Here is a 24,234-nt window from a genome sequence, read left to right as displayed (position 1 = left end):
ATTTATGTTGTGACTACCAGTTACAACATGTGTAAAACCTCCACTGAAGTTAACACAGCTCAAATAAAGCCTGTATAATTCCCTTAATGGTGATGTGTCTGAGGTTTTAAATGTGCCTTGAACAAGCAGGAATTAATTGTTAGATTTCAAAACACATTTAATTTCACTTAATTAACTTTCTAAATGACAGGGTGCTCATCGGTAAACATTAAAAAGAAAAAAAACTCAAAATGAGTCAGAGTTAGCCCAGACCAGTTAGTTTTTAGCAACCAGGAACCAAAGTGGGTTCAGAAACAGTAATATCTGAGAGACGTTAAGCAAACATCAATCAGCCTTAACTATTTATTAGAAGTTAATAATTAATGTAAATACATATTGTTGGTTTTGTTCACCCAGTTGGTTTGATTACAGAACAAAACACCAACGTACTTGCCCCATTGCAAGAGTGTACATCAGACAGTGTGTCTGGCCTTTATTTAAAAAAATATATTGATGACATGTTTTCTAAAGAAACATTAATGTAAAAAGTCAAATAACACCAGAATAGATTGAAGTCAAATGTACCGTAGAGGCAATTTAGACAATGTTTTATCTCCAAATGTATTTGTTCTCTACAACCTTCCCTCACATTCCTGCACAAAGAATAGCTTGGTGGGGTCTCAGCCCCCCTTCACCAGTTCGTCCCTGTTCAGCCGTTTGTTCTGGGGGTTTCTGAAAGTGCCAAACATTACTTGGCAGGCTGCTACCAACAAGAATGGCTGGGAGCAGCATGCAAATCATCGGGCTAAATATAAGCCAACCTACTTCCTCATCCCTCCCTTCCATGTCTCAGAATAAAACCAGCTGCTTTCTATTTCTGCTCCGACACGTCGAGAGAGGATTGATCAAAGACATGTCCGTTCCTTATTTCAGCATCAATCGCCTGGAACACGAGTATGGTCAACATTTGCTTAAAAAAAAGAAAAAGTTAAATCACAAAAGAGTGATTTCAAACCAGCTGCAACAGCTGGGTATCACTGCAGCAGCTCACACTGAGGGGGTGCTGAGCTGTCTCAAAATGTTATGTAACATTTCCTTCTGAGCATCCCTGACACACATACATAGCTCAGGTTGCATAATGGCCGAGTTTTGGGGGGGTTATAGAATGTTCGCATATCCGGTTCACATTTTCTGGATTTTTTTCAGTTTTTCTGTTGTGTGTACACATGTACACAACAAATATATGAAAATCAAAACAACAAATTCACAATTACAGTATGAGCCTGTGCTAAGAGCACATTATTCTGATAAAATCAGTGTTTAGTATTTAATCAGTCACACAGCATATGCAGGATCCAAGCAGGAGATGAAACAGCGACACAGAGAAAAGGGGACAACAGTAATACAACAGAGGCTACTGCCTGAACCTGCTGTTAATCACTGGTCACATGACCAAGGGCCACTGCCCCACCGGTGGTCCACATGTCTTCATCATCAGTAGATTGATTACCCCCTCAGCTTATATACAGATGCTGCTACGAGACAATACAACATCTGTCATAACAAACATGGGACTGTTTCAGAAATACATTGCACCAAATCTACAGTACAAGTGTCACTATTTATTATTCCAAAGCTTTTTCCCACCAGTATAAATTTAGGCTTTTTTCTCTTTTTTTTTTTACAGTACATTATTTACAGTCTCACTAAAACAAATTTGCCATGATTTACAGAAAATGTCTCACCCTAGTGATCTGTTATTAATCTGGTATGTCGCTGTGATGACCAGATAGCTGGTGTTATCACTCGCAGCTTACAGGTTCCCATCCAGCAACAACAACAAAAAAAAAAAAAACCTCATCCCACATCCTATACTTCACAACCACCACTCCTCCTTGGCTCTATTTTAGCAGCCACGCTGACTCAGCTGCCACCTGTTATAACACCCACTGTACCCAGCAGCGTCTGTGTGTGGCTTCACCGATGCTGCCCACATCCTCTATCTGACATTTACCTTGATTTGTTTTGGGAACATTGCGCCACAAGGTCACGACCACGTTGGTCTCGTTCGTCATAAAACAAGCAGAAGAGCAACATTCAAGATGATTCAACACGCTCTTTTCTGGTTTGTGTGCATCATGTGTACTACTGGTGCAGTGTAGTGAAAGAATATTGAGTATCCTCAAATACTGGGATGGATGATTTTCTCCCACTAAACTTAGTCATACACATGTATTTCTTTTGTCTCATTTATTCTACCACCTTTAGCACAATCTCCACCAAGTTCTCTGACTCTATTAACATCTGTGTGTATTTCCACACTGTGTGCTCTTACCATCAGTGCACTCTTCATAGTACCAGTCCAGCTCATAGTAGTCTGCCTTAACAAACCTCTGGCCTCTGGTCTGGCCTCGTCTCTTCATCCTCACTGCTTTGACACACAGCTGTAATGTTTCAAATGTCCCAGCATGCTTAGCTGCGGCACCCCTGACAAGCCAGATGTCCCAGCATGGTCCAAGCCGTGCAGCTGTCACTGGGACCAATCAGTCACTGATAGTGTTCATTGGCCGGTTAAAACTCCTGCTTTACCCAGCATGCTCAGCAGCTTCCACAGTAACAAACGGTCAATGCTGTTAAAAGCTGCCGTTTTCTCATTGTACGTCCTTTATGCTCAAATTAGCAGGAGTCTGACAGCATAATACTCTCCGTTTGTTGTCTTGCTGGTGCCATTTCTGCATGTCATCCCACAAAAGCCTAACTTGCGTCATCAGTTGCCAGCAGGAGAAAAGATTGTTCTCTGGCATTTTAATCCATCACGTCATCTTCCACATTTTGGTGAATATTCCATCTTCTGTTGATGTTTCTGACTTTTAGTCTTCTTCAGTCACAATTCCAGCAAATGTTTCAGATTCTGTCCTGTGTCCATATCCATTTATCGCTTCACGTCAGTGTATCCTCTCTTCCTGGATCCTGTCAGCATGTCTTCTTCACACTATTCTCTTCATGAAGGAATATTACAACCCTTCTCGTCTCTGCTGTGGCACCAGCTCTACACATGGAGCGCCGCATCCCTCACAATGACTCAATACACACAGAGGGAGAGAGAGTGAGGCAGCAGGCAGCAGCAGTCACGGGTTTTGCAGCAGAAATGATGACAATGATGACATGGAGGGGTGGGTGGGCTCGGAGCGGCCGGAGAGCCAATGAGACGGAGAGTTATCACCAACAGGATCCCGCCCACCGAATGCATGCGAACAGCCCCCCTCCTCTCCTCTACTTTGTCCTTCGATGTGGTTGCTATAGTAACAGGCTCAGACTCCAAGGCTCAGGTCTGAGCAGCATGTAGAGGCAGCAGTGTGGCGTTGGCAGAGGTGACGTGGCTAGCCCAAAATGAATGAACACGGTGGGGGTATTCAAGGATTGGTTGCATCACGCAGGCTGAGATTAAGCATGTGCACGTACATGAGTGACACAGAGCTGCTCGGGGATTTTGTAAATGATAAACATCAATTATTTGAGTATCAAAAATGGGAAGAACATGAGCCGAACTGAACAAAAAACAGATGCTGGTGTAAAATCATTAGGCTACAGAGATGCAGGTTAAAAGAAACCCATACTGCTAATGATGTGGTTTTCATGTTGTAGAGGTAGAGATGTCAGAGCTGCTCCAAATGTGTCTTGTGAAAAGCCATGAAGTTACATCATCTCTATTACAGATTCACCTCACTACTGTGACAATCATCTATATGAATACATTTTTTTTTAATTATTTTGAAGTAATTATTGAGTTACGTGAAGAAAAGATCAATGTTGTTACTATACAAAGCACTGTTATAAATATTAACATTAATCTAATAACATACGTCCTATCAGTTTATAATCCACACACTACACAGATTATATGTGTGTGTGTGTGTGTGTGTGTGTGTGTGTGTGTGTGCGTTCTTGTATTTCTATCCTTGTCGGGGCCAAATGTCCCCACAAGGATAGCAAAACGTGGAACGACGTGCCTTGTGGGGACCTTTTTCCGGTCCTAAGTAGGAGAAACAGTGTTTTCTTGACCATGTTGTTGTTACTGAAAAAAGTAAAAGTGCAAAAACATTTCTTTAGGGTTAGGCTTTATTGTGGTGCGGGTTAGGGTTAGGGTAAGGGTCAGGGTTAGGGGCTAGACATGAATGGGAGTCAATGGACGGTCCCCACAAGGATAGAAATACAAGACTGTGCGTGCGTGTGTGTGTGTGTGTGTGTGTGTGTGTGTGTGTGTGTGTGTGTGTGTGTGTGTGTGTGTGTGTGTGTGTGTGTGTGTGTGTGTGTGTGTGTGGGTGGGATATCATCACAACAAGGCGTTGGTCCCGATTGGCCAGCTGCCTCCATGTCTCTAACTCAGACACGCCATCCTTACGTAGCAGGTCAATCACTGACCGCCACGGTGATGCAACAGCTTCATAATCTGTCCTGATGTAGCAGATTATCAAAACTGACATGACATCCAACATTTTATTGCTGATTCAATTGAATTGCTTGCATAAAACTTTGGAATGCTCATAATCCCCAAACAGCGGCAATCATAAGACAAGCCCAGGTTTAACGGCAGGATGACACCAGTGTGAACAGTCTGGTTTTATGGGAAGGTCACTTACAGTCAATCTGTTTCGGGCAATAATAAAGAGCAACACGCCTCCAGCAGGAGAGAGAACAGCAGGAAAACAAGTGAGCATAGAGAATAATCAAAATGCATGAATGCTTTGTCGCCCTGTGCAGTGTGTCCTCGCAGACTATCTAATGTTTCCCATGTAACCTGACCTTGCTCTCATGCAGGCTGTTAGTGATGAACGTCAAGGCCACGGGGACCATGTCAACACAGCGGGGTGAAGTTAAGCCTGTTTATAAGATGTCTGATCTATTTTTAGAAGCATGTTTTTACCCTGAGTCACTATTTAAGTAGACATGAATTACAGCTAAATAATTGATTCAGGGGAAAAAAAAAAAAAAAAACACATTAGGCTTCCTCGATTTGCTGTGTGCAGTGTTCGCACGTGTTTGACCGAGCTTGTGTAAAAGTCTATGTGATATTGCTCATGTTCAAGAGGGTGTGCGTTTCACAGCTGGAAGAAATGTCAACCACGATGCAACTCTCAGTTTTATAAGACAAGGGCAGACATGTGCATAAAGTCTAAGTTTACTGAAAGAGAAAACTGAACATTAACCAGTGAGGCACCCACCACGCATGTTTGTTTTGGCAAACACAACCAGCTGCCGCACCCAAGCTGTGATGGACAGATGGCCAAGTCTCTGCTATTCTTTCTCTGTCACTCTGAGATTTCTCCTTGATCCGGGTCAGGTTGAATCTTAAATCTCTTATTGTCACTTTGTAGTGAAAGATTTCCCTCAAGGTTAAGAACTAAAAATATCGACTGCTGAGCTCAGGTTTGTTGTTGAGAGTCTTAGCGCATGAAGTTCAGGAATAAATCTGTTAATGTCTTTTGAAAACAATGCGTGATCCACTTACAGAAGTACTTGAGCGTCTCCTCTATCTGTTCAGCAGTCAGGTCAAGGGCGGAGTCGGGTGCCACGAGCGGTGTGTGCAGCCAGTCATCTTGGTCATAGCCGAAGATGGTGTCGGCCCTCAGCTTGTAGACAGGCAGCTGTTCCTCCAAAAGGCTGATGATCTCAAGCTCTGGTAAATCAGTACTGTTACACACATCTGTGTAGAGAGAGAAAGAGGCCGTGGAAAATAAATGCTCTGATCAATAATGTCATGATAACTCACAGATTCCAATCAGCACTATGTAGGTATAGATTTGCATGTTGAATGTGTGCTGCAGCCGGCACCACCCACATTCACACACAGTTATACATAGCAATACATACATGAGCGTACATGTGTTCACAAACATTGATCATTTTTTTGGCTGCTCCCTTCTGGAGTTACCAAGTTTAATTCGTCACAACTTTCAGAGCTATTCTTGGGCAGTAGGATTCAAACCAAAAACTTCAACTAACAAGCTCAATGATAGTCATTGTGAAAATATATTATTTCGATGCTGAAACCTTTTTTTCCCACAGTTATAATGGACAGTGGTGTAGTTGTTGGCAATCTCATCGTACAGCAAGAACATTCTGATTGGTGTCCAGGTTGGGGACCCTTTCTGCATGGAGTTGGCATATTCTTCCTGATCTGTGTGTGTGTTGTGATTTGCTGAGGCTGTATTGCGTCACTGCACAGTCAGCTAAGATTTTAGTGTTTTCGTTGATAGCTACAATCATGCTATTATTACTAATTTCAAGAAAATCGTTCATATTTACATCCTTGACCACTATAACAACACAAATGTGTGTAAAAAAATACTAAAGAACACCAACACGTCGCCTTCTACCCAGCCCTCCTTTATAGATTATATCCCCACTGTTTGGTCATATGTAAATATATTTGGTTTTGTGCTATTTTATGAATTAAACAAAGCAAAATCACAACACGTTTCCTGAAACCATTATTCCAGCATTGTCGGTCTCCATGACCTAAAGGTCTATGTCGCCCTCTGGTGGTCTGATTTTGTGCTGGCAGATTTTTATTTGCAACGTTTTTAAATTGAACTGTGTGCAGTTATTTCAGCGTAAATAAAACCCAATATGCTGTGACTGATTAGTATAAAGTGATTCAAATCCTTTTGAGAAACAACATTACCAGTTGTATCCATGTTAGAGAAACCTGCTGTAATTACTTATGTATTTTCCTTTGGTCATTTGATATACCTATCTCATTGAACATGAATTATTATTTATATGGTCAGTTCTTACAGATTTAATAAGGCACACAATTGAAATATACACAAAACACTACAATCACGACACAATCCTAGTTGCCCCTCCTGGTTATATAAGTTCAGACAACAACCATGAGCTCATATTTGGCTTTCATTTCTAATTTATAGCATTAAATTGGCATTAATAAATACAGAAAACCTGAAAGCACAACAAAGTCATTTTCCAACGCCATACTACTGTAATGAATGTATTTAAATGAACTGCGTGCGAGAAGAATGGTGGAGAAGTGGCGAGTACGCCCACCTAAAAGCAAGGATATCCCCATTTTGAGCCTGACTTTTCTGGCGATCCAGTGTAGAGTTTGCATGTTCTCCCTATGCATGGCTTTTCTTCAGGTACTTCAATTTCCTCCCTCAGTCTAAAAACATGCACTTAAGGCAATTCAGTGCAAATGAAGGCAGTTTAGTGACTTCAAAATGGCTGTAAGTGTGAATGTGAGTGTGTGTGAGAGATTCTGTCCCTGTGATAGACTGGCGATCACTCCAGTCTGCACACCGTATCCTGAGCTCAGTTCAGTTTGACTTCCCTGAGGCCCTGACCTGGACGAAACTGTGTGGTAGATAACTGTAACATGCTTTCGTTACCACAAGGTGGCAGGTAAAGTGTGCACAAAAGAAACTAAAAAGTCAAAAGCAACAAAACAAAGATTAATGGAGTTGAGAATTCTAATCAGATCAGGCGTCAAAGAAGGTTAACCTTTAGTATAATACCGTATATTTTAGTAATTTTGGTATCTTTAATTTGTTCTATTAATTTTTCTAAAAATCAAACTACGGATATGTTAGGCTACTTGAATAATCTACAAACTAGCTTTATTTGATTTTATTTTGGCAACAAAGTCAATAACTGAAATCCTCATCTTAGTCCTCATTTAAACACAGGGACATTTTATATCAGAATGTAATTGTGTAAACTGGAATAACCTTTCAGCTACAGTAAGTGCTTTTTTGTCCAAATAACAGTATCCTGTGCTATTAAATGGTTCATCCATTTTGGGCTCTATTAAAGTGTACACTGTGTCTGCATGGATAATTCATGTTTCCGTCTGTTTTTCTAGTTGGATTTGGAAGAGAGAAGCTGTTGGACAGACAGAATTAGCATCGGCATTGGACAAGAATTACCAGAGTAAAAATAATGTCCTTTGTTCCTCTGCTCTGTCGCTCCACTGCCTGTATGTCTGTGTCTTTCCCTAACAAAGCTGTCTCTTACAGTTTGCTAATCCAGACTGAATGACTGACTGTGCTGGAAAAGGGGAAGCACACACATGCAGCAGCTGGGGATTCGCTCAGCAAACACAGCCAATGGAGCTTTAGCATACAAGTATGGACTTCCTACCGCACACACTTTACCACTAATTTGATTTAGCAGCTGTGAGTCACATGTGGATAGAGCGAGGATTCACAGGAAAATCCCATTTGTTGGAGATTTTGGCTGATAACTTGGTTTGAATCTATTTAACATGAAGCACTCATTCAAATCAAGCAGCTATAAAGTGCAGACCAACAGCTTCATTACATGTACCGCTCCGTCACGTTTCTTCAGCGTGTAATCAGGAGCACAGCCTCACCTGGGCACATTTCAATTCGCTCTCACAATATTTCTGAGCCACAATGCAGCTGCACTTCAGCACTGATAGGACATGTTTGGGTGTAATAATAGCACAAAACCTTTCTGTGCCACGTGCTGACAAAAGGTCAGTGGAGAGACAGGGAAAGCTGTGTGTGCCTGTTGTGTAGTTCAAACATAAACCGTATTTTGCAGTTGCATCTTTTTCTCCTTTCATCAAATCATTGAATTTATTGATAACACGCTTTTGATCCGATCTGGTGAAATATTAGTATTCACAAACAGCCTATATAGACAGTTCAACCCAGATGGTCAATGAAAAGTGACAGTATGTGACTTGGATTTCCTCCAACAGGGAGCAAAAGAATAACAAATTAAATTTGGGGGCACTACATGACAGCACATCCAGTCGTCGATTGTTTGGATCAGCTGGTATTTAAAAATGGAGTGGAAGCACAGCGAACCCAGGCTGGAGTGACTAGTAGCTACCAGAGCAACTGTTTTCAGATTCAGATAAGATCAGGCCACAGCCACACAGTCTGAAGAATAAACACACCAATCAGTGTGCAAAACACTGAGGCATAGATCTCCAGGGTTTTAATAAATCACACCAATGAATGGCGAAGCAGACAACCTCTCAGGACACTTCTAAGGGTCACACAGTCCTGAGCTACTAGTTGGAGTGTCACTACAGACAAACCCTAAATTAGGTCAGTGAAGAGAGAAGGTACGCAAGCATGTGAGCTGGACTCCAGTCAGCCACACATGGTATGGGTGTCAGACTGTTTAATCACCTGGACAGGGCTTTTAAGACACAGCCCGAGGGAAGGACGAAGAGACACACTGCTGAAATCCAACATGGTGACCCTCTGTTCACTAACGACACTTTTGATCAACCTTTCTCCTTCCTACAACCTTCTAACATAATAACATAAAACTTTATTAACTCATTAACCACTGACAACTTTAAAAGTGAACATATTTAAAATCAAATAGCTAAACATTTAAACTGTGTTAACTTAAAATCTATTAAGAATATGAGTCAAAAAAGACAAGACGGCAACTAAAAAGCGAAAGAGGACAAAAGAAAACGATAGTGAGCTAAACTCTATCCAGATTGCTCATAAACCTGATCAGAGACTAACAGAACTGGCCAGAAACCCATTCTGTGCACGGTGTACTCACTCATGGTGCCTGGAGCCCGACAACCACCAACCCTTTTGCCCTCCTATCACATTTTCCAGTGGTCCAGGAGAGGGCAAGGTCGAAGAAACAACACAGAGAGGAGAGAGAGAGAGCGTGAAAAGAGTGCTGGGAGGGTGAGAAACAGGAAGAACGAGAGAGAGAGAGAGAGGGAGAGAGAGAGAGAGGGTGCTACAAGTTTTAGAGGACGGCGCTGGGTGGAAGAGACGGCGAGAGAAAGACAGGAAAAGAGGGAGGAGGGAAGAGGAGACCCGGGCCAAACTGGTCCGTCATGCCTGACATGCCAGTGACGAAAAGCACATAACCCGGCCCACACTTGCTCTCGCTGAGCCCCCCTCTCTTCCCCGCTCCAATAGCCAACAAGCCCAGCTGGACTCGCTCTGACAAACCGTTTCTGTCCTCTCATCCTATAGACGGTGTATAAACTCCGTGGGGAGCTGCAGGCATGAAACTGCCTCACCGCGTCGACCTTTCCATTCTTTCCAACTGCTTAATATAACGTCTAAATGGAATACCATTGCATTCACATGCTGGAGACAAAGTCATCAAAAACATGAAAATTGGCGCTGTAATCCTGAGGTCAGGAGATTTTGTTGAGGTTACATTACAACAAGTGTTTGACTGCCATAGCAACAGGCCAGCGGAAAATATTTATTCCTGATACAGCTGTAATCATAGCCTGCGAAACTACAAGCAAAGGCCGGCGTGTTTGTCACGTAATCCCACAGATTCCATATTTAGACATCCAGTGATTCCTCCTTTGACTACATGTGGTTTAGAAAAGTCAGAAATTGCTGGTATTTTTTGGTTTTTTTTAGTCATGGTGACACCCTATGGTGTCACATTCATACCTATGGTCAATTCAGGAAGACCAACCTCAAAACCAGACTGGACCAGAGATATTCCTGTCATGATGTGAGAGCACGACTACCGCACTGCGCTGTCCAGAGCATATCCTGACATTTTCTGTAAAGTCAATGACAAATTTTAACCATGATCACCTGATAAAAAACACACAACTGCTGCAACATGTCTCCTACTTGAGCTCAAAGCCTGAGTTCCTCTTTGAGAGTGTTTCTGTCTTAAAGCAGGAATCAGACACAAAAGTCTGTTCAGAAGTCTGTGAGCGCACAGGAACTGAACAAACTCCATGGCATGTTATGCTGTGTATAAACGTGTATGTGATAAATAAGGGTCTTGACTTGACATATCTTTTATTAGAAACTGAAAACTGAACAATGTTAAATTGATTGCAGATATACAAGACGTTTCTAAAGAGGATAATATGCTATTTCACCACTTGTCTGGACATTTTTCTGCTTCATTGTTAAAACATTACACAATTGGCATTCTGCTAAACTGACTCATGGTTCTAAAATCTGCTGGACTTTGACTTAAAAATACACTATTACAGGACAACACAACATCCCACATACGACTGTAATCCATGGAGACCTACAAAGTCATTGTACACACACTTCCAGTTGGTTTGGAGGTTTTTTCTTTAAATATATATAAAACATTTTATCATTATTATTATTAATTTTTTATACACATACCAAGCAGAGTTTTTGTTTGAAGTGACATTAGAGATCACAATAAAATAAATATCTTTCAATTGTAAAAGCAGCCATCAACCTTCTACAGCACAAAATGGTAATGGACTACACTTACACAGCGCTTTTTACACTGCCAGAGTAGAGCTCAAAGAGCTTTACACAGCACATCACATTCACCCACTCACACACACATTCACACACCAAAAATGTTAAAATGTTGTAAAATGTTTGACTGTAATAAAACATGGCACCACTCTACACAGCATAAACCCATTTTTTCACATGTTGCTGTATTCTACAGCTCCTGTTTTGTGAAATACAAGTGAAATAGAAACCACCGGAGAAGTCAAAGTAGCACAGACTTGACAGGACACGTGTCGTTCTCAGAGACTGCAAACATGCAGAAGTCAGAGTAACAACCAGAGAGAATAAGCACTGCTTTGTTCGCTCTACTTGAGAATGACATCAATACAGCAGACTGTTATGAGTAAGACAGGACTGTTGAAATAGTGCCGCCTGTTTAATGTGGCCAGCCTAGTGTGGCAGGTCTACAGTGGTACTGAAAGGCTTTGTGATAATGGAAAAAGTGCAGTTCAGCTTGTGTTTTCAAAGTGTGCAGGCAGCCAGGTCCTTTGCTCTTTACTTTAGATGATCCAGACTTTTCACACACAAAAACACTGCATCCAAAGTAACAAAGTCTACAGCGTCCCTTTTAATTCTGAGGTTTGTCTACATTCCCTAAAAAGGAAGTGAACTATGCGGTCAGACCGGCTGCAATATCTTCATCTGTAAACATACACGGAACAGTTGTGAGCACTTTATCAAGGAGCCCCGGTGGGATCATTGCTGTATCAATCCCCTGTAAAACGGCTTCATTGCTTTATGTGTGATGATGCAAACAGTAAACCACGTCCAAAAGCTTCCCCAAACATTACAGCACAATAGCTGTGATTGGATCAGAGTGGGAGAGCACACTCAGCAGTTTGCTTTTGTCCACTTATGTAACTTCATCTGCCTCTCACTCAAGCACCCTCTTTCTCCTGTTTCCCCACCTCCGTCCAAAAAAATTTCCTCGCCGGGCATCCCATAATTTCACTGTTACTCAACTCTTTACATCACTGCTGGCTGGTAACCACGGAGAATTAACCTCACACCCAGGAACTGGCCCATGGCGACGAACTGCCCCATTCAGCCCATTGTGCCCATTCATCCTCTAGACTTAGTGAAATTATCCACACACACACACACACACACACACACACACACACACACACTCACACACACACACACACACACACACACACACACACACACACACACACACACACACACACACACACACACACACACACACACACACACACACAAAGTGAAAGTTTCCTAAGAGAGTTGGGCAAAGAGGAAGACAGACTGACAGACACTGAAGAAAGAGAAAGAAACGGAAGGAAATAAACAAAAAAAAAAAAGACTATAAATCTTCACTGTCTGTTAAAACTTTGAATAGAAATTTTAATTTACTATAGTAACTACTTCATACCAGCAGATGGCAGCACCAACCAAAACCATTCAAACTCTCTGCCCTCACAGGGCTCATGTGTTGAAAACACATGACTGTAGTAAATATTACCCACAACCTTTGATTTCATTAAAAACAGAAGTTACAGTGTTGTCACCACCATGTCGTGGTTTTATCGAGGGATAGTGAAAGTTTGTTTGGCCAAAAAATCAGTTGTGTTTTTCATGTTTTTCGATTTTTTTTTTCACTGCACTGTCCAATAATACTGGACACAACGAAGACAAATGGTCTCATGTAACAAGGTGTGCTCCTAAATCCAGCACAAATACATCACGCTGAAAAAAGTGATGTAAAACAGGGATAAATACAACTCAATAATTTAGCTATTTTTAGTCTGTTTAGTTTATCAGTATTCTATTTGTAGAAATGAAGAAAAACATAATTCCTAACAAAGAAAGTGACCACAAAACCTCATTCCAGTTTTTGGCTACTTTCAATACTGGTAGTGTGTGCAACATATAATGTGTGCGCAATGTTGCAAAATCTTACTTAAAGCGTACTGAGCCATATAAAACACCTATAATATTTATGAAGTTATTGCTACCATTACTTATGGGTACTAGCCCAGGTGAGTGTGTTAATTTGATAAAGACAGATGCAATTTCAATGGTCTAACTAGCTTCTAAATAATTCTATTTTTTGGTGAAAACCAACAGACCACGGTGTAGCAACAGAGCAGCAGGTGTTATAAATAAAGTAGTTGATATAACGTGGAGCCCAGTGTGAGCGCCCCATTTCAGAAAGTGTTTTGGGAGTCTAGATTTTTGCTACTTAATGTGTTTGTAGACAATAGAGGGAACTTTGTGTTCAGTGTGCTTGGGAGTGTTCCTGGGAGGAGCCTTTCCTGTAGATTGTTGATCAGGTTGCATTCAGTGATTTTTAAACCGCTAGTATGTCAACATTTTTTGCATAACAAGCACTACAATCAGTTACCCAGGCTGTAAAGATGATTTCAGACCCTTGAAGATAAGACACTGGTGTCCCTCTGCTCTATGGGAGGGAAGAGTGGAGGGGGTGAGGAAATAAGGGAAGGGAGATGAGTGAGAGCTCTGACGGAGGGAGTCCCTCAAGAGCTTCTCTCTTTCTCACATGCTGGCCTGTACACAGAGCTGAGCTCCCCTGGAGCGGCTTTATGGACAGGAAGTGACACTGGAGAAGGGTCACAAACAGGGACGCAGCTTTCTCACAACTCCATGGACTTCACTCTCACAATCAGCATTTCCCCAGCCTGCAATGCTGATGCCACTAGCTGAGCTTTGAACCTCCTTGCAACAGCGAACACACAATATCGAAAACTTGAGGAATTGGTAATTCACAAGTCGTACACAATATACCTTGAAAGGAAAGCATTTTAGACATATATTTTTAGAAATGTATATTTAAATAGTTTATAAAGCCAAATAGGCATGCAACATTACCAGTAATGGTCTCGGCATCTCTGCAGGTGGCCGTGAATGATGTCTGAGGAGGAGGCACACTGACATACTCCTCTTCCTCCTCCTTGCAGGCCAGCTGGTGCCCTGGGTAGAGCAGGTGTGTGTTTTGAGAACACAGTTCAGGGGGCGGGACGGAGGAGCAGGAACAGGTGACGGGAGTCTGAGTCCTCGGGTCCAGCTTGGCGCTGAGAGGTTACCGATTTAAAACAGGACCAGCCATGGACAAAAGTCAGATCCACGAGCAGCAAGGTTCAGGGAGTCCGTGTCCATGTTTGTGCTGCGGAGGTCAAAACTGATCAGGTGAGGGATGAAGGCTTGAGCTGCTCACTTGGCAGATTGTTCACCGTGTGCCTGAAAGAGAGAAAGAATAGTGTCAAAGGACAGAAAGCAAGACTGTTGATTCATAATATACAATAATTTCAAACTCAAACGTCATATGAGTATGATCTTGGACCACTACGCTTTAATTAGTTTATCATGTGTTAACAGAATCTCTCTCTCTCTGCGTATTCAAGCCAGTAAACAAAATTCTTTCAGACATTTTCTCACTCAGCCAAGGGGCTGTATTTATAGACATGGTGTCACACTCATCTGCTCACGAGTGGCATAAATACAGAAGTGAAGATCATTTTAGACCAGACCTCACTTTGCATGGTTATTAATGATCTTTCCATATTACATCTATAATCTAAATTAATCCATCTGAACAACAATGTGTTTGAGTGGGCTGGAAGCGTTTTCTTTTTTGTTGTTAAAAACATTTTTCACATTTTGCAATAATCAATTCAAGGAAATGGAACATTTTAGTCTCCCCAGCAGTCTTAGAGCATTTTATAAGATCAGTTACAACCACTATTGCACCCACACACCAATGACGATAGCTGCTATTGCAAGAAACAACTTGGCCTTCATCAACTTTCCAAAGGACACTAACAGTATGGACTGGCAGAGATGAGATCTGAATTCCCACTTCACGACCTGCTCATCCACCGAGGCCACTGCCACCCCATTAAATACCTCATTTGATTGGTTAGTATTACTAATAAACTCTTAACTTGTATTCACCCCGTTTACATTATTTAATATTAAACTATAAATGAAGGGAGTGGTTGCTTTGGGTAACTATTCAGACAGGGAACACCCATTAGGCTACAAAAAAAAAAAAAAAGAAATGACATGTGAACTCAATACGTACAGAATTAACAAACCCAAAAAAGAAAGAGGACAAAAGTTAAGCCCAATTGTAGCAGGCTGCAAGCTCAGCAACACAGAAAGCACAGGGACGACCCTCAAGACCAACTCCTTGACATGTGCACCTCAACTGTAACTCTATCACCATTAAAAACTGCAGCTGTGGATTTGCTGCTCCACATCTTATGCTTTCTGTCCACATTATCTGAACCTCACCGTCTAACATCTACCCACACCTATTCTTTCATGTCTCACCATCTTTTTCCACACAGCCCTCAAACTTAAGACATATTGAGTCAGATCCCATGGAGCAATGCGGAAAGTTGAATTTAGGTCGCAGAGTTTCCATTATGAAGGTGCAACGGTCAACCCGGATTCCCAAACACTGTTGCCAATGACAGCAAAACATACAATCGCTGTAAAACACACGCCACATTATTTTTTAAATGTCTTTAGCATTAAAAATAATTCTAGTGGGTACCATGAGGAGGAACCTGGAATTTTGACTGAAAAAGAAAGAGCTGACATCAGTGGAAAGCATTCCTGCCTCTCAGTACGAATATCCCCAGTTTGAGTCTGGACTTGAGGACTTATCTGTGTTTACATTTTCTCTCTGCGCGTGGGTGGGGATTCTCCAGGGGTTCACAGGTTAACTCTCTGAGTCCCAAAAAAAGGCACGTGAAGTTAATTGAAAACCCCGCGTGGCACGTAGGTGTGAATGTGAATCAACTGGTGGCCTGTCCTGAGTGTATTCTGCACACAACACAACATAGCATATAATAGCAGTAACGCAGACCAAGCACAAGTAAATGCTCTTATTTACAAGTCAAACATCGGGGTCACAACAGATAAGAGCATCTATGTTGAGGCCATAACAATCCCGCAGGGCAGTTTGGTTAAAGGTAAAGGAAGTGGAAGATTTCAGCGTTTTGAAGGGACCGGTGCCGAAGGACAAAGGTGGCTGAATAACAGGGTGTGGCCCTTTGAAAATATTGCTCGTACAACACAAATGTGTTTGCGGCAATGATTAAGTGACTATTTGTTTTTGGATTTTAAATAAAAGATTGCTGCAGTCAGCTCATTTAGAAGGCAGCTCAGCATGGCTTTTTACCTGCCGCGAGGAAAGATCTATCCAAATGGGTTCCACAACTACTCTCTACCACTCAGATGTAATTAGTAACAGTTATAAATGTTCTTCATATTCAGATATTCAGCCAAGTCTTGTGTCTGGACACAGCTGATTTGTCAGTGCATTCTGTTAATCAGTTACCACTGACTTTGCTTGACTTTGCAATCGTATGAAAATTACAACATCGACCACAAATAGTCCTCCTCAGCTCAGAAACCACAGCTGCAACACCCAGACAGGCGAAACGTTACCAACTCTTTCCATCAAACCTACAAAGGTTGAGTCATGCCCAGCTCAGTGAGTTTACTATTTTATTAATGCAACCTGACTGTACCAAACCTCAAAATTAAACATCAGCCACAACACCTCAGCTTAACATTCACAAATGCAGCAAAGGAAAGAAAGAAAAACATGTACCAGAGCACTCATGTATGCACATTTACATACTGGACTTTAAACGAATCCGGAAAACATTGTAAGGTGTTCCGCCATCAGTCCAGATTTGTGTGTTCTACTTATTTCCGACCTAAATGTCTCCAGTGGGACTTCGACCTTTCTGCTCATCTGTTAACTGACATAAACTGTTAAAAGACTTAAACTCTCATCTGTTCAAGGTACAGCGTTCTATTGCACCATTTTATTCAGTCACCAACTGTAAAGAGTGAATTCCTACAACTATATGGCAGTATATCATCATCAAGTAAACGTCATCTATCGGTAAGACCATAAATACGCCGTCAAGTTGAAACTGAAAGCTGCGTAGCATTACCCACCCTGCTGTTAGGCACAATGCCACTCCTTCCACAGCAGATGCCTACAGCCACTCGTATTAGTGCTGAGTGCTCAGTTTGTCCTTGCTAGAGGGGATTTCATCACTCTCAATAGTTGATCATGTGAAGCACTTCGACTTGGAGCACTGTGGTTCCCAGTGCTTTAACGTGTGCTGTATGTATGTGTGTGTGCGTGCGTCCTGGATAATGGAACATGAGCTGACATAATGGTAGACGACTGTTTCCATTGGGCACATGTTCCACAGCAGCAGTCAGCGCTGAGAGAGGGACTGTTAGGTGGAGTTATAACACACTAATCTCAGACAACATCCTGTGAATGTTCTTTGTCATGAAAACCTCAGGGGACTGATTCGGGCAGTTTGAAAATAACCTCAGGAAAAAGAAAAATTCAAGAAACCTTTTTTTTATGCATTGCGGAAAAGGTTAATGTTTGTTATTTGCTCACACTTTACAAGCGAAGGTGTAAAAAAACTGAAGTTTTTCAAGAAGAGGTGAAAAAATGTGAACTATGAATCAGTTGCAAAGTGGTACTTTATAAAATAGAATAAAAGCACCGTGTTTTAAGACTGAATTAATCAAATGGCACAAAGAGAAAGTTGAAGGGCTCAGATATGCAACCCTAAATTTAGTGATTACAAACTCTAAAGGATTTAGTCTTAATTCTATTTTAAATAGCTTTGAATTGATAGCTTGCTTCAATTTGTTGTGTAAAGAAAAATCTTTAAAACTCTCCTAAACTTCTCTAGTCTCTTAAGTATTTGGAAGGTAGATCCAGGTCTGAACTACAACATTAGGCACAACTTAAAAAAAAAAAAAAAAAAAAAAACATTTCAGCATTGAAAGTTGCTGCTAATGAGAGTCAGGTCAGTAAGAAGCACTTCCTGTCAGCCACTAGATGATCAATGCATCCCATCAATAACCCATTACCCTGAATTTCATGACAGATACAATCAAAGGCCATCAAAAACACACAGTAGATGGAGCTCAAACAAGAAGCTGATCATGCCGAGCTGGTAACAGCTGTGAAATAAGTACTCCTAAGCTACCATTTATGCTCCTGGCAGACATAATGGCTCCAACGCCCCTCGATCCCAAGTTGCATAGATGAAAGGATGCGATTGTGAGAGGAATTCATCTTACAAAATCTTACTTTTTTTTGTTGTGGTTAATAAAAGCATGAGAACTTTGTTCACTCATTAACATTCAGCTTACATGAGCTTTCTGCAGTGCATTCACACTAACTGATGTTACTGTTTAACTGGAGCATGATGCATCCCCAAGCCTGGACTCTTTCTCAGAATCGAGGAGAAAAACTCAAACGCTGATCTGAACTTAAACACTAAAATCACATCTAAATCTTGAAAAACATTCTGTTAAGGAAACCTCCATCAAAACTAAATAAAACAAGGAGGTTCTTTTTCTTTAACTGATTTTAAAGACAGTACTGAAGGACAGTACAGAGCGAGGTTAGTCTTTGGTCTCACTCTCAGTCTGAATAGACAATGCATAAACTGCTAAATTCAAGCATCTTTACAGATCTACAGAGGACACTTGAAGAGGCCACACCAGCACGTGAAAACTTCAAATTTTTTAAAATAAAAGCTTGCAAGAAGGATCTTGAATCTTGATTCTGGCATAAAGAGCAACCAGTGCAAAAACTAAATCCTGCAAGTTTCAATGACCTGCTGTGGTGATAAAAGAAACAGCCAAATACATGCATTGCAAAGGAAGAATGAGTGTGAGCATTGTGCACAAATGTCATGAGTGTAGCTGAAAAAAAAGTTTGCTTCATTGTATTTCAGATGCTCATTTTTAGTAAAGTCGAAGAACAAAGCAGGTCTGTCCCAATAAACTAAACACATCACCAAAGCATGTTTGAAACACCTGGTTCGGTGAGCAGATCAGGGCTCAAACTGAAGGGGAATGAATAAATCCCGTCTGTCCCTTCATGTCATTTCATCTCTAGCCTCTCACTTTGAGCGCTCTCAAAAGGTACACGGCAACAAGGCCTTTGTTGACAGATTCAAGCCCAGCTCACTTGTTGGTATACAAAAGAGATCTGATTAGCAATACTCACGAGCACACACATACAGCCAGCTGTCTTCAAAGGACAGGCACAAAAAAGAGGAAGGCAAAAAAGAGAGGAGCTGCAGAGAAATGAGACGGAAGCAGAGCGTGTATTTTGAAATTCATCTGGTCACATGATCAAAGGCTGTTGGGAAATCCTTTTCAAAAAGACTTTTTCAGGTTATGTCAGAGTTCATCAGCTGAGAATTTGTTTGAAATAGAATTTTATGTAGGATATCTTTCAACTTTATATTAATGAAGCAGGATGAAGGCTAGAATGAGGTATCGAGAGAAGAAATCAATTGATCAAAGGAAGCGATGTGGTGAAATACAAAATACAAAGAGTAAAATAAGGTCCGTTGATAGGACTTGGAATTTGGTTTGAGAGGTAAAAAAAGACAAGCCAACAAACCATTGCGTGACACATGCACTATGGCTCAGAGAGAAAGGTAATCATGCTGGTGCAGAACAAAGTTGGCCAGCCAAAGAGTCTTTAGAAAATCTTTCCATGAAAAGCCTTCAGACCTGTCAGGTTGATTTTCCTCTACAGTGTTACTGAGACAATCCTACTGCCCCTCAGTAAGTTCTGAAAATCCAAACTGTGCCAGCAAAGTAGAAAAGTAGACATGAGGCCCAGTCCAAGACACAATGACACATTTTGTAATATCTGGAAACCTGAGCTGAGGGTGGATTGTCAGCTCTGGCAAACCTTTATTCTGCACGAACTCTGGGAAAATGGCAAAATCTTTTGTTTGTCCTTCAACTGTAGGTGTGATTCTGGGCAAAGCTTCAGCGCGAATCACGATAACGTTAACTCCATCGCCTTCACACACACAGCTGTCGTACTCCAGCTCAGTTCAGTGAACTGGAACATGGAGACTAACTGGCCTACCGTACTCTCCCTGTTTGTCTTCCTGCACCGATATTCTGTTTAAATCAAACCCTAAAATATCATGTCACTTGCTTTTCTTCCCACACTTTATCTCAATAACTGTATCAAATACTTTCTTTTCAAGGTTTGTATTTATTTTGTTATTGATAAAAAACACAGCATTTGGTACACGATCAAACAGCATATCAAATCCACCTTGATGTTATTTTCCTTCATAAATAGTCTGTTGAGGATGTATTTCTGAAGTATTTGGCGATATTCAGATGTGATTATTGCAATTCATCAAAAATGAGACTTGTGACAATCACAAGGAATGAATGAAACCTAAAATACGAAACAACACGGTCTTCATCAGCATGGCACATAAACTGTGGTGAACAAAAATGCTGCAGTCACATTGTTGGTATCAGGCTAACAGCAGCCAATCTGAAAGAAATGTGAGGCAAAAAAATGTCTAAAATATTTTAGATTTCTCCACAGATATGTTATTTTTCATGAGTTTTTTCAAAGAACACACTTTTCTTTCAGCATGACCATAAATTCATAAAGTTCCTCTTTAACGATAAGATGTGCGGGAAAAGACCTTGAAGATATTGATGGCCTCATTCATCAGAGCAACCTTTGACTTCTTCTGTTCTTCCAGACATTTCTGCAACTTGACAAGACAATTACCAAGCAAGAAAAAACTTTAATGAAGTCTTTCGGTCTATGAGAGAGCAGCTCTTTCAAGGTCAGAGCCATAAAACATTGCCTGCCATCATATAAATCAACTGATTTCCAACCTTTTTCCACTGAGCCTTCCCCTACTTCTGTCTAAGAAAGTCTGTTTGCATGCTTGGAGGAGACAGAAAGTTCAGAGAAGCGGAAACATTCAAACTAAAAATTTAGGAGCTGCTCTTGGTTGTGTGAACTTTCGCAGCAGACACTGGTGTAACAGAGAGACCTGCTGCATATCTGAGCGCAGACAGTATGCAGACCCTCCACAGATCATGTGCTGTTCGCTGGCAAACTAACCGGAACCCTTTTTTAGCTTGGAAAGGCTGGCGGACACTCCGGAGCTCAGTGACAGAGCTGTAACAAAATTCACAGTTCCTAATAAACTTCTCATAAACTTGGAATAATTCAACACTATTTGAGAACATGTGCATTTGGATGTAAGGGAAGCAGTAGATGTTTATTTTACAGTGAATTTGTTACGCTGTGCTCTCACCCATACACGTTCAAGTCAAGCTCTGTAAGTTTCCCATCTATTAGTATTCTGCAAAGGCTGCAGGGGAAGTGAAGATATGCTTTCGATTTAAACAACTCTTACAGAGCTGAAAACTATACTCAATAACAAAAAAGTAATTGATTGAAAACTAATGGAGTAAAAACTATTATGTGGTGCAAGTTTCAGTGAACATAATCAGCATCACTGTTCCACCATCACCATCAAGAACCGTAATGAATACAAAAATCCAAATGAAAAGGTTTGAATATTAATTGAAAACGGTGGGCAATAGTGATTTATGGTGTAAAAACTAGAGTGCATGATGAAATCTGTACTAAGTAAACTGTGTGAAGGAAATGGAATATTCTATACTGACAAAAACACACAAGCCCAAACACACCACTCAAATATAGTCATGTGAGTACTTGTAATCTGTTACTTCCACCCTTCCTATCCTGATTAGTTCTTTTACATCCGTTTGCAAAGACAAGTTAGACTGTTCATTCTCCAGGTTGAAGAATTTTATTACTCCCAATTACTGTAAATATAATCACTTTCAGAATCTGTTATTCTTTGGCACTTATGAGAGAGAAACGGTGGTTGCATCACTTAAAAATTAAATAATAAAAAGGTGTACTTGTAAAAAAAAAAAAAAACAAGCAAGGTGAGAAGTTTTAATTTTGCCGTTAAACACATGAGAACGGATGTAAAGGAGGAAATGACTTCACTAAGGGGATGTATGGCACTTTTGAGAAAACCTATGTTTGATTTCAGACAACGATCTTTCCGTTACGATTTCCTCTTTAAAGCTACCCGAGTTGTCACTTTTGGGACTCCGCACCTGCTTCAACATAGAACCATCACTCTTTAAACCTCATGACAAAAACAAGCTCTCAAAAAGAGAGTTCTTACCGGTTTCGTGCGGAGAACTTCTCTGCAGGTTGAAAATGAGTCCGTTTTCTACTTCTGGAAGGATTGAATTCGGAAATTTAGCAGCTCTGTCACTCAGTACGACTGATCGAACTCTCCATCAGCAGAAAAACAAGCAGAAACTCAGGGAAATAAACCGCAGAGAGTGTTGAGCTGGTTTAGTGAACCTGCGCTGCTGCTTCCTTTACAGGGGAGAGAGAGAGGGAGAGAGAGAGAGAGCGAGAGAGAGAGAGAGCGAGAGAGAGAGAGAGCGAGAGAGAGAGAGAGAGAGAGAGAGAGAGAGCGAGAGAGCGAGTGGGTGTGATGGGAACAAAGCTGAGAGCAGCTGAATATCAAACCCCAAACAATGAGGCCACACTTCCTCTCTGAGCCACTTCAACATAAACTGCAACTTTATATTAAAACTTTATTAAAGTATTCACAAGGTCTGAAATAGTCCCTCTTCAAACTCTTACTTTTGCACCATTTTGTGTGTTTCACTATGGTCAATTGCATATTAAATGAAAACATGGGAGCTTTAAACACTCATGAGATAATACCTTGACGACTATCGAAGATTCTCAATTATTTAGGACACCTCACTTCGGGCCCACAATTTAATAAAGAGTAAAATTCAAATTACAAATATTTGTATTTTAAAAAGCTGACTGTGCATGGGGAAAAATCAGCATCAGAAGAACAATAATTGTATTTATAGAAGAAGAAAAAGCTTGTTGCTTCAGTAAACTGCAAGTCAGACAATGTGTATGTGGATGATCTATTTTGATGCATATGAAAATGTCCTGTCACATGCATTTCCACAAGACAGTTTCAGTTCAAGTGTCAGGTCACTAGAAGATGAAGGAAAAAGGTCAGAATCTGATTTTTTTTCACGGTGAGGAACCTGTGCAAACTAACAGCATACTACTGAGTGATCTTTCAGTTTGGTCATTTGTGTGTTTTTTCACTCCTTTTCTCCTTCCTCTGTCTCTGTTGTCAGTCTCTTATGTCAATATAATTACTATCTTATTTACTGTTTTCACAGACTGGTTCATAAATGTTTCAATCTGAAATAATAAAGAGCATGTTGTCTAAATGATGTGACATAGTTTCAAAGGTTCTCATGTGGTGAAACTGCCCTCTGAAGTGACACGCAAACAGATAAGCAACCCATAAATTTCCTCATTAAAACGATATAAAATCCAACCGCTGAGAAAAAAAAAAAAAGGAAAGTGGAGACTTTTATTTTTGCTGACTAAAATGTTCAAACAGGAAACGAGTCTTTAACCGTCTTGAGGTAATTTTAAAGTTTGGGAAGTTTGAATTTGATTAAAAAGACTTACCCTGTCCCCTGCCGTTCATATGTTCTTTGTGACAAGTCTCACACTTTACTTCGTCAGGGTTATTTTGTATGCTGCTGCTTGTCTCGTGGTACTGATGAGCAGGCCTGTAAGTGACCTGTCCTCGTTCCCATGATGAAGGCTTGTCATGAAGGGCAGCTGTAATAAACTCAATCACTCTGCCGGACAGACCTGTGGATCCAGATATCGTTTGCACGAGGGCAGGCGGACTTTGCGCTTACAGGAGAGTCGAAAAGTGTGTTTATTATTTGGAGAGTCGCGACCAACGGCCGCCTCGTGTCCTCCCGGTCTGATTCAGAGAGTGACGTCATCCCCCTCTCTGGGGTCGCGTGAACGCTTTGGGTGGGGGCGAAGGGCAACAATGAGCGGGGTGCTGGATGGGGGCGAAGGGTAACTAATGCTGAGGAATTTACACCCAGACACTGGTTTTGTGTGAGTCAGCTAACGTGAACACACTGACGTGCAATAGATGCACGAAACAGCCGTGAAAAATAGATAGATATAGCTAGACCAATGAAAACCACAATTAATCACAGAATT

The 24,234-nt window shown here is 41.0% G+C and overlaps 1 protein-coding gene across 4 annotated transcripts in view; it reads right to left on the bottom strand.

Annotated features, from left to right (window-relative positions):
* The window catches only part of trak1a (trafficking protein, kinesin binding 1a), a 32,130-nt gene extending 17,799 nt beyond the window's left edge, over positions 1–14,331 (bottom strand). For 2 of the 4 annotated variants that reach the window (XM_030102733.1, XM_030102735.1), the window contains exon 1: positions 2,315–2,897. In XM_030102733.1, coding sequence (XP_029958593.1) covers positions 2,315–2,402 — 88 coding nt within the window. In that variant the 5' untranslated portion in view covers positions 2,403–2,897. Of the gene's footprint in view, positions 1–2,314; positions 2,898–5,488; positions 5,684–9,555; positions 9,708–14,126 lie in introns of those variants that run through there. The other 2 variants (XM_030102734.1, XM_030102732.1) reach the window with 2 other exon arrangements.
* Between the last annotated feature and the right edge of the window lie 9,903 nt (positions 14,332–24,234).

Source organism: Salarias fasciatus, chromosome 11 (assembly GCF_902148845.1).
Source record: "Salarias fasciatus chromosome 11, fSalaFa1.1, whole genome shotgun sequence".
Classification (NCBI taxonomy): Eukaryota; Metazoa; Chordata; class Actinopteri; order Blenniiformes; family Blenniidae; genus Salarias; species Salarias fasciatus.
This window is presented reverse-complemented; position numbering and strand designations above follow the sequence as displayed.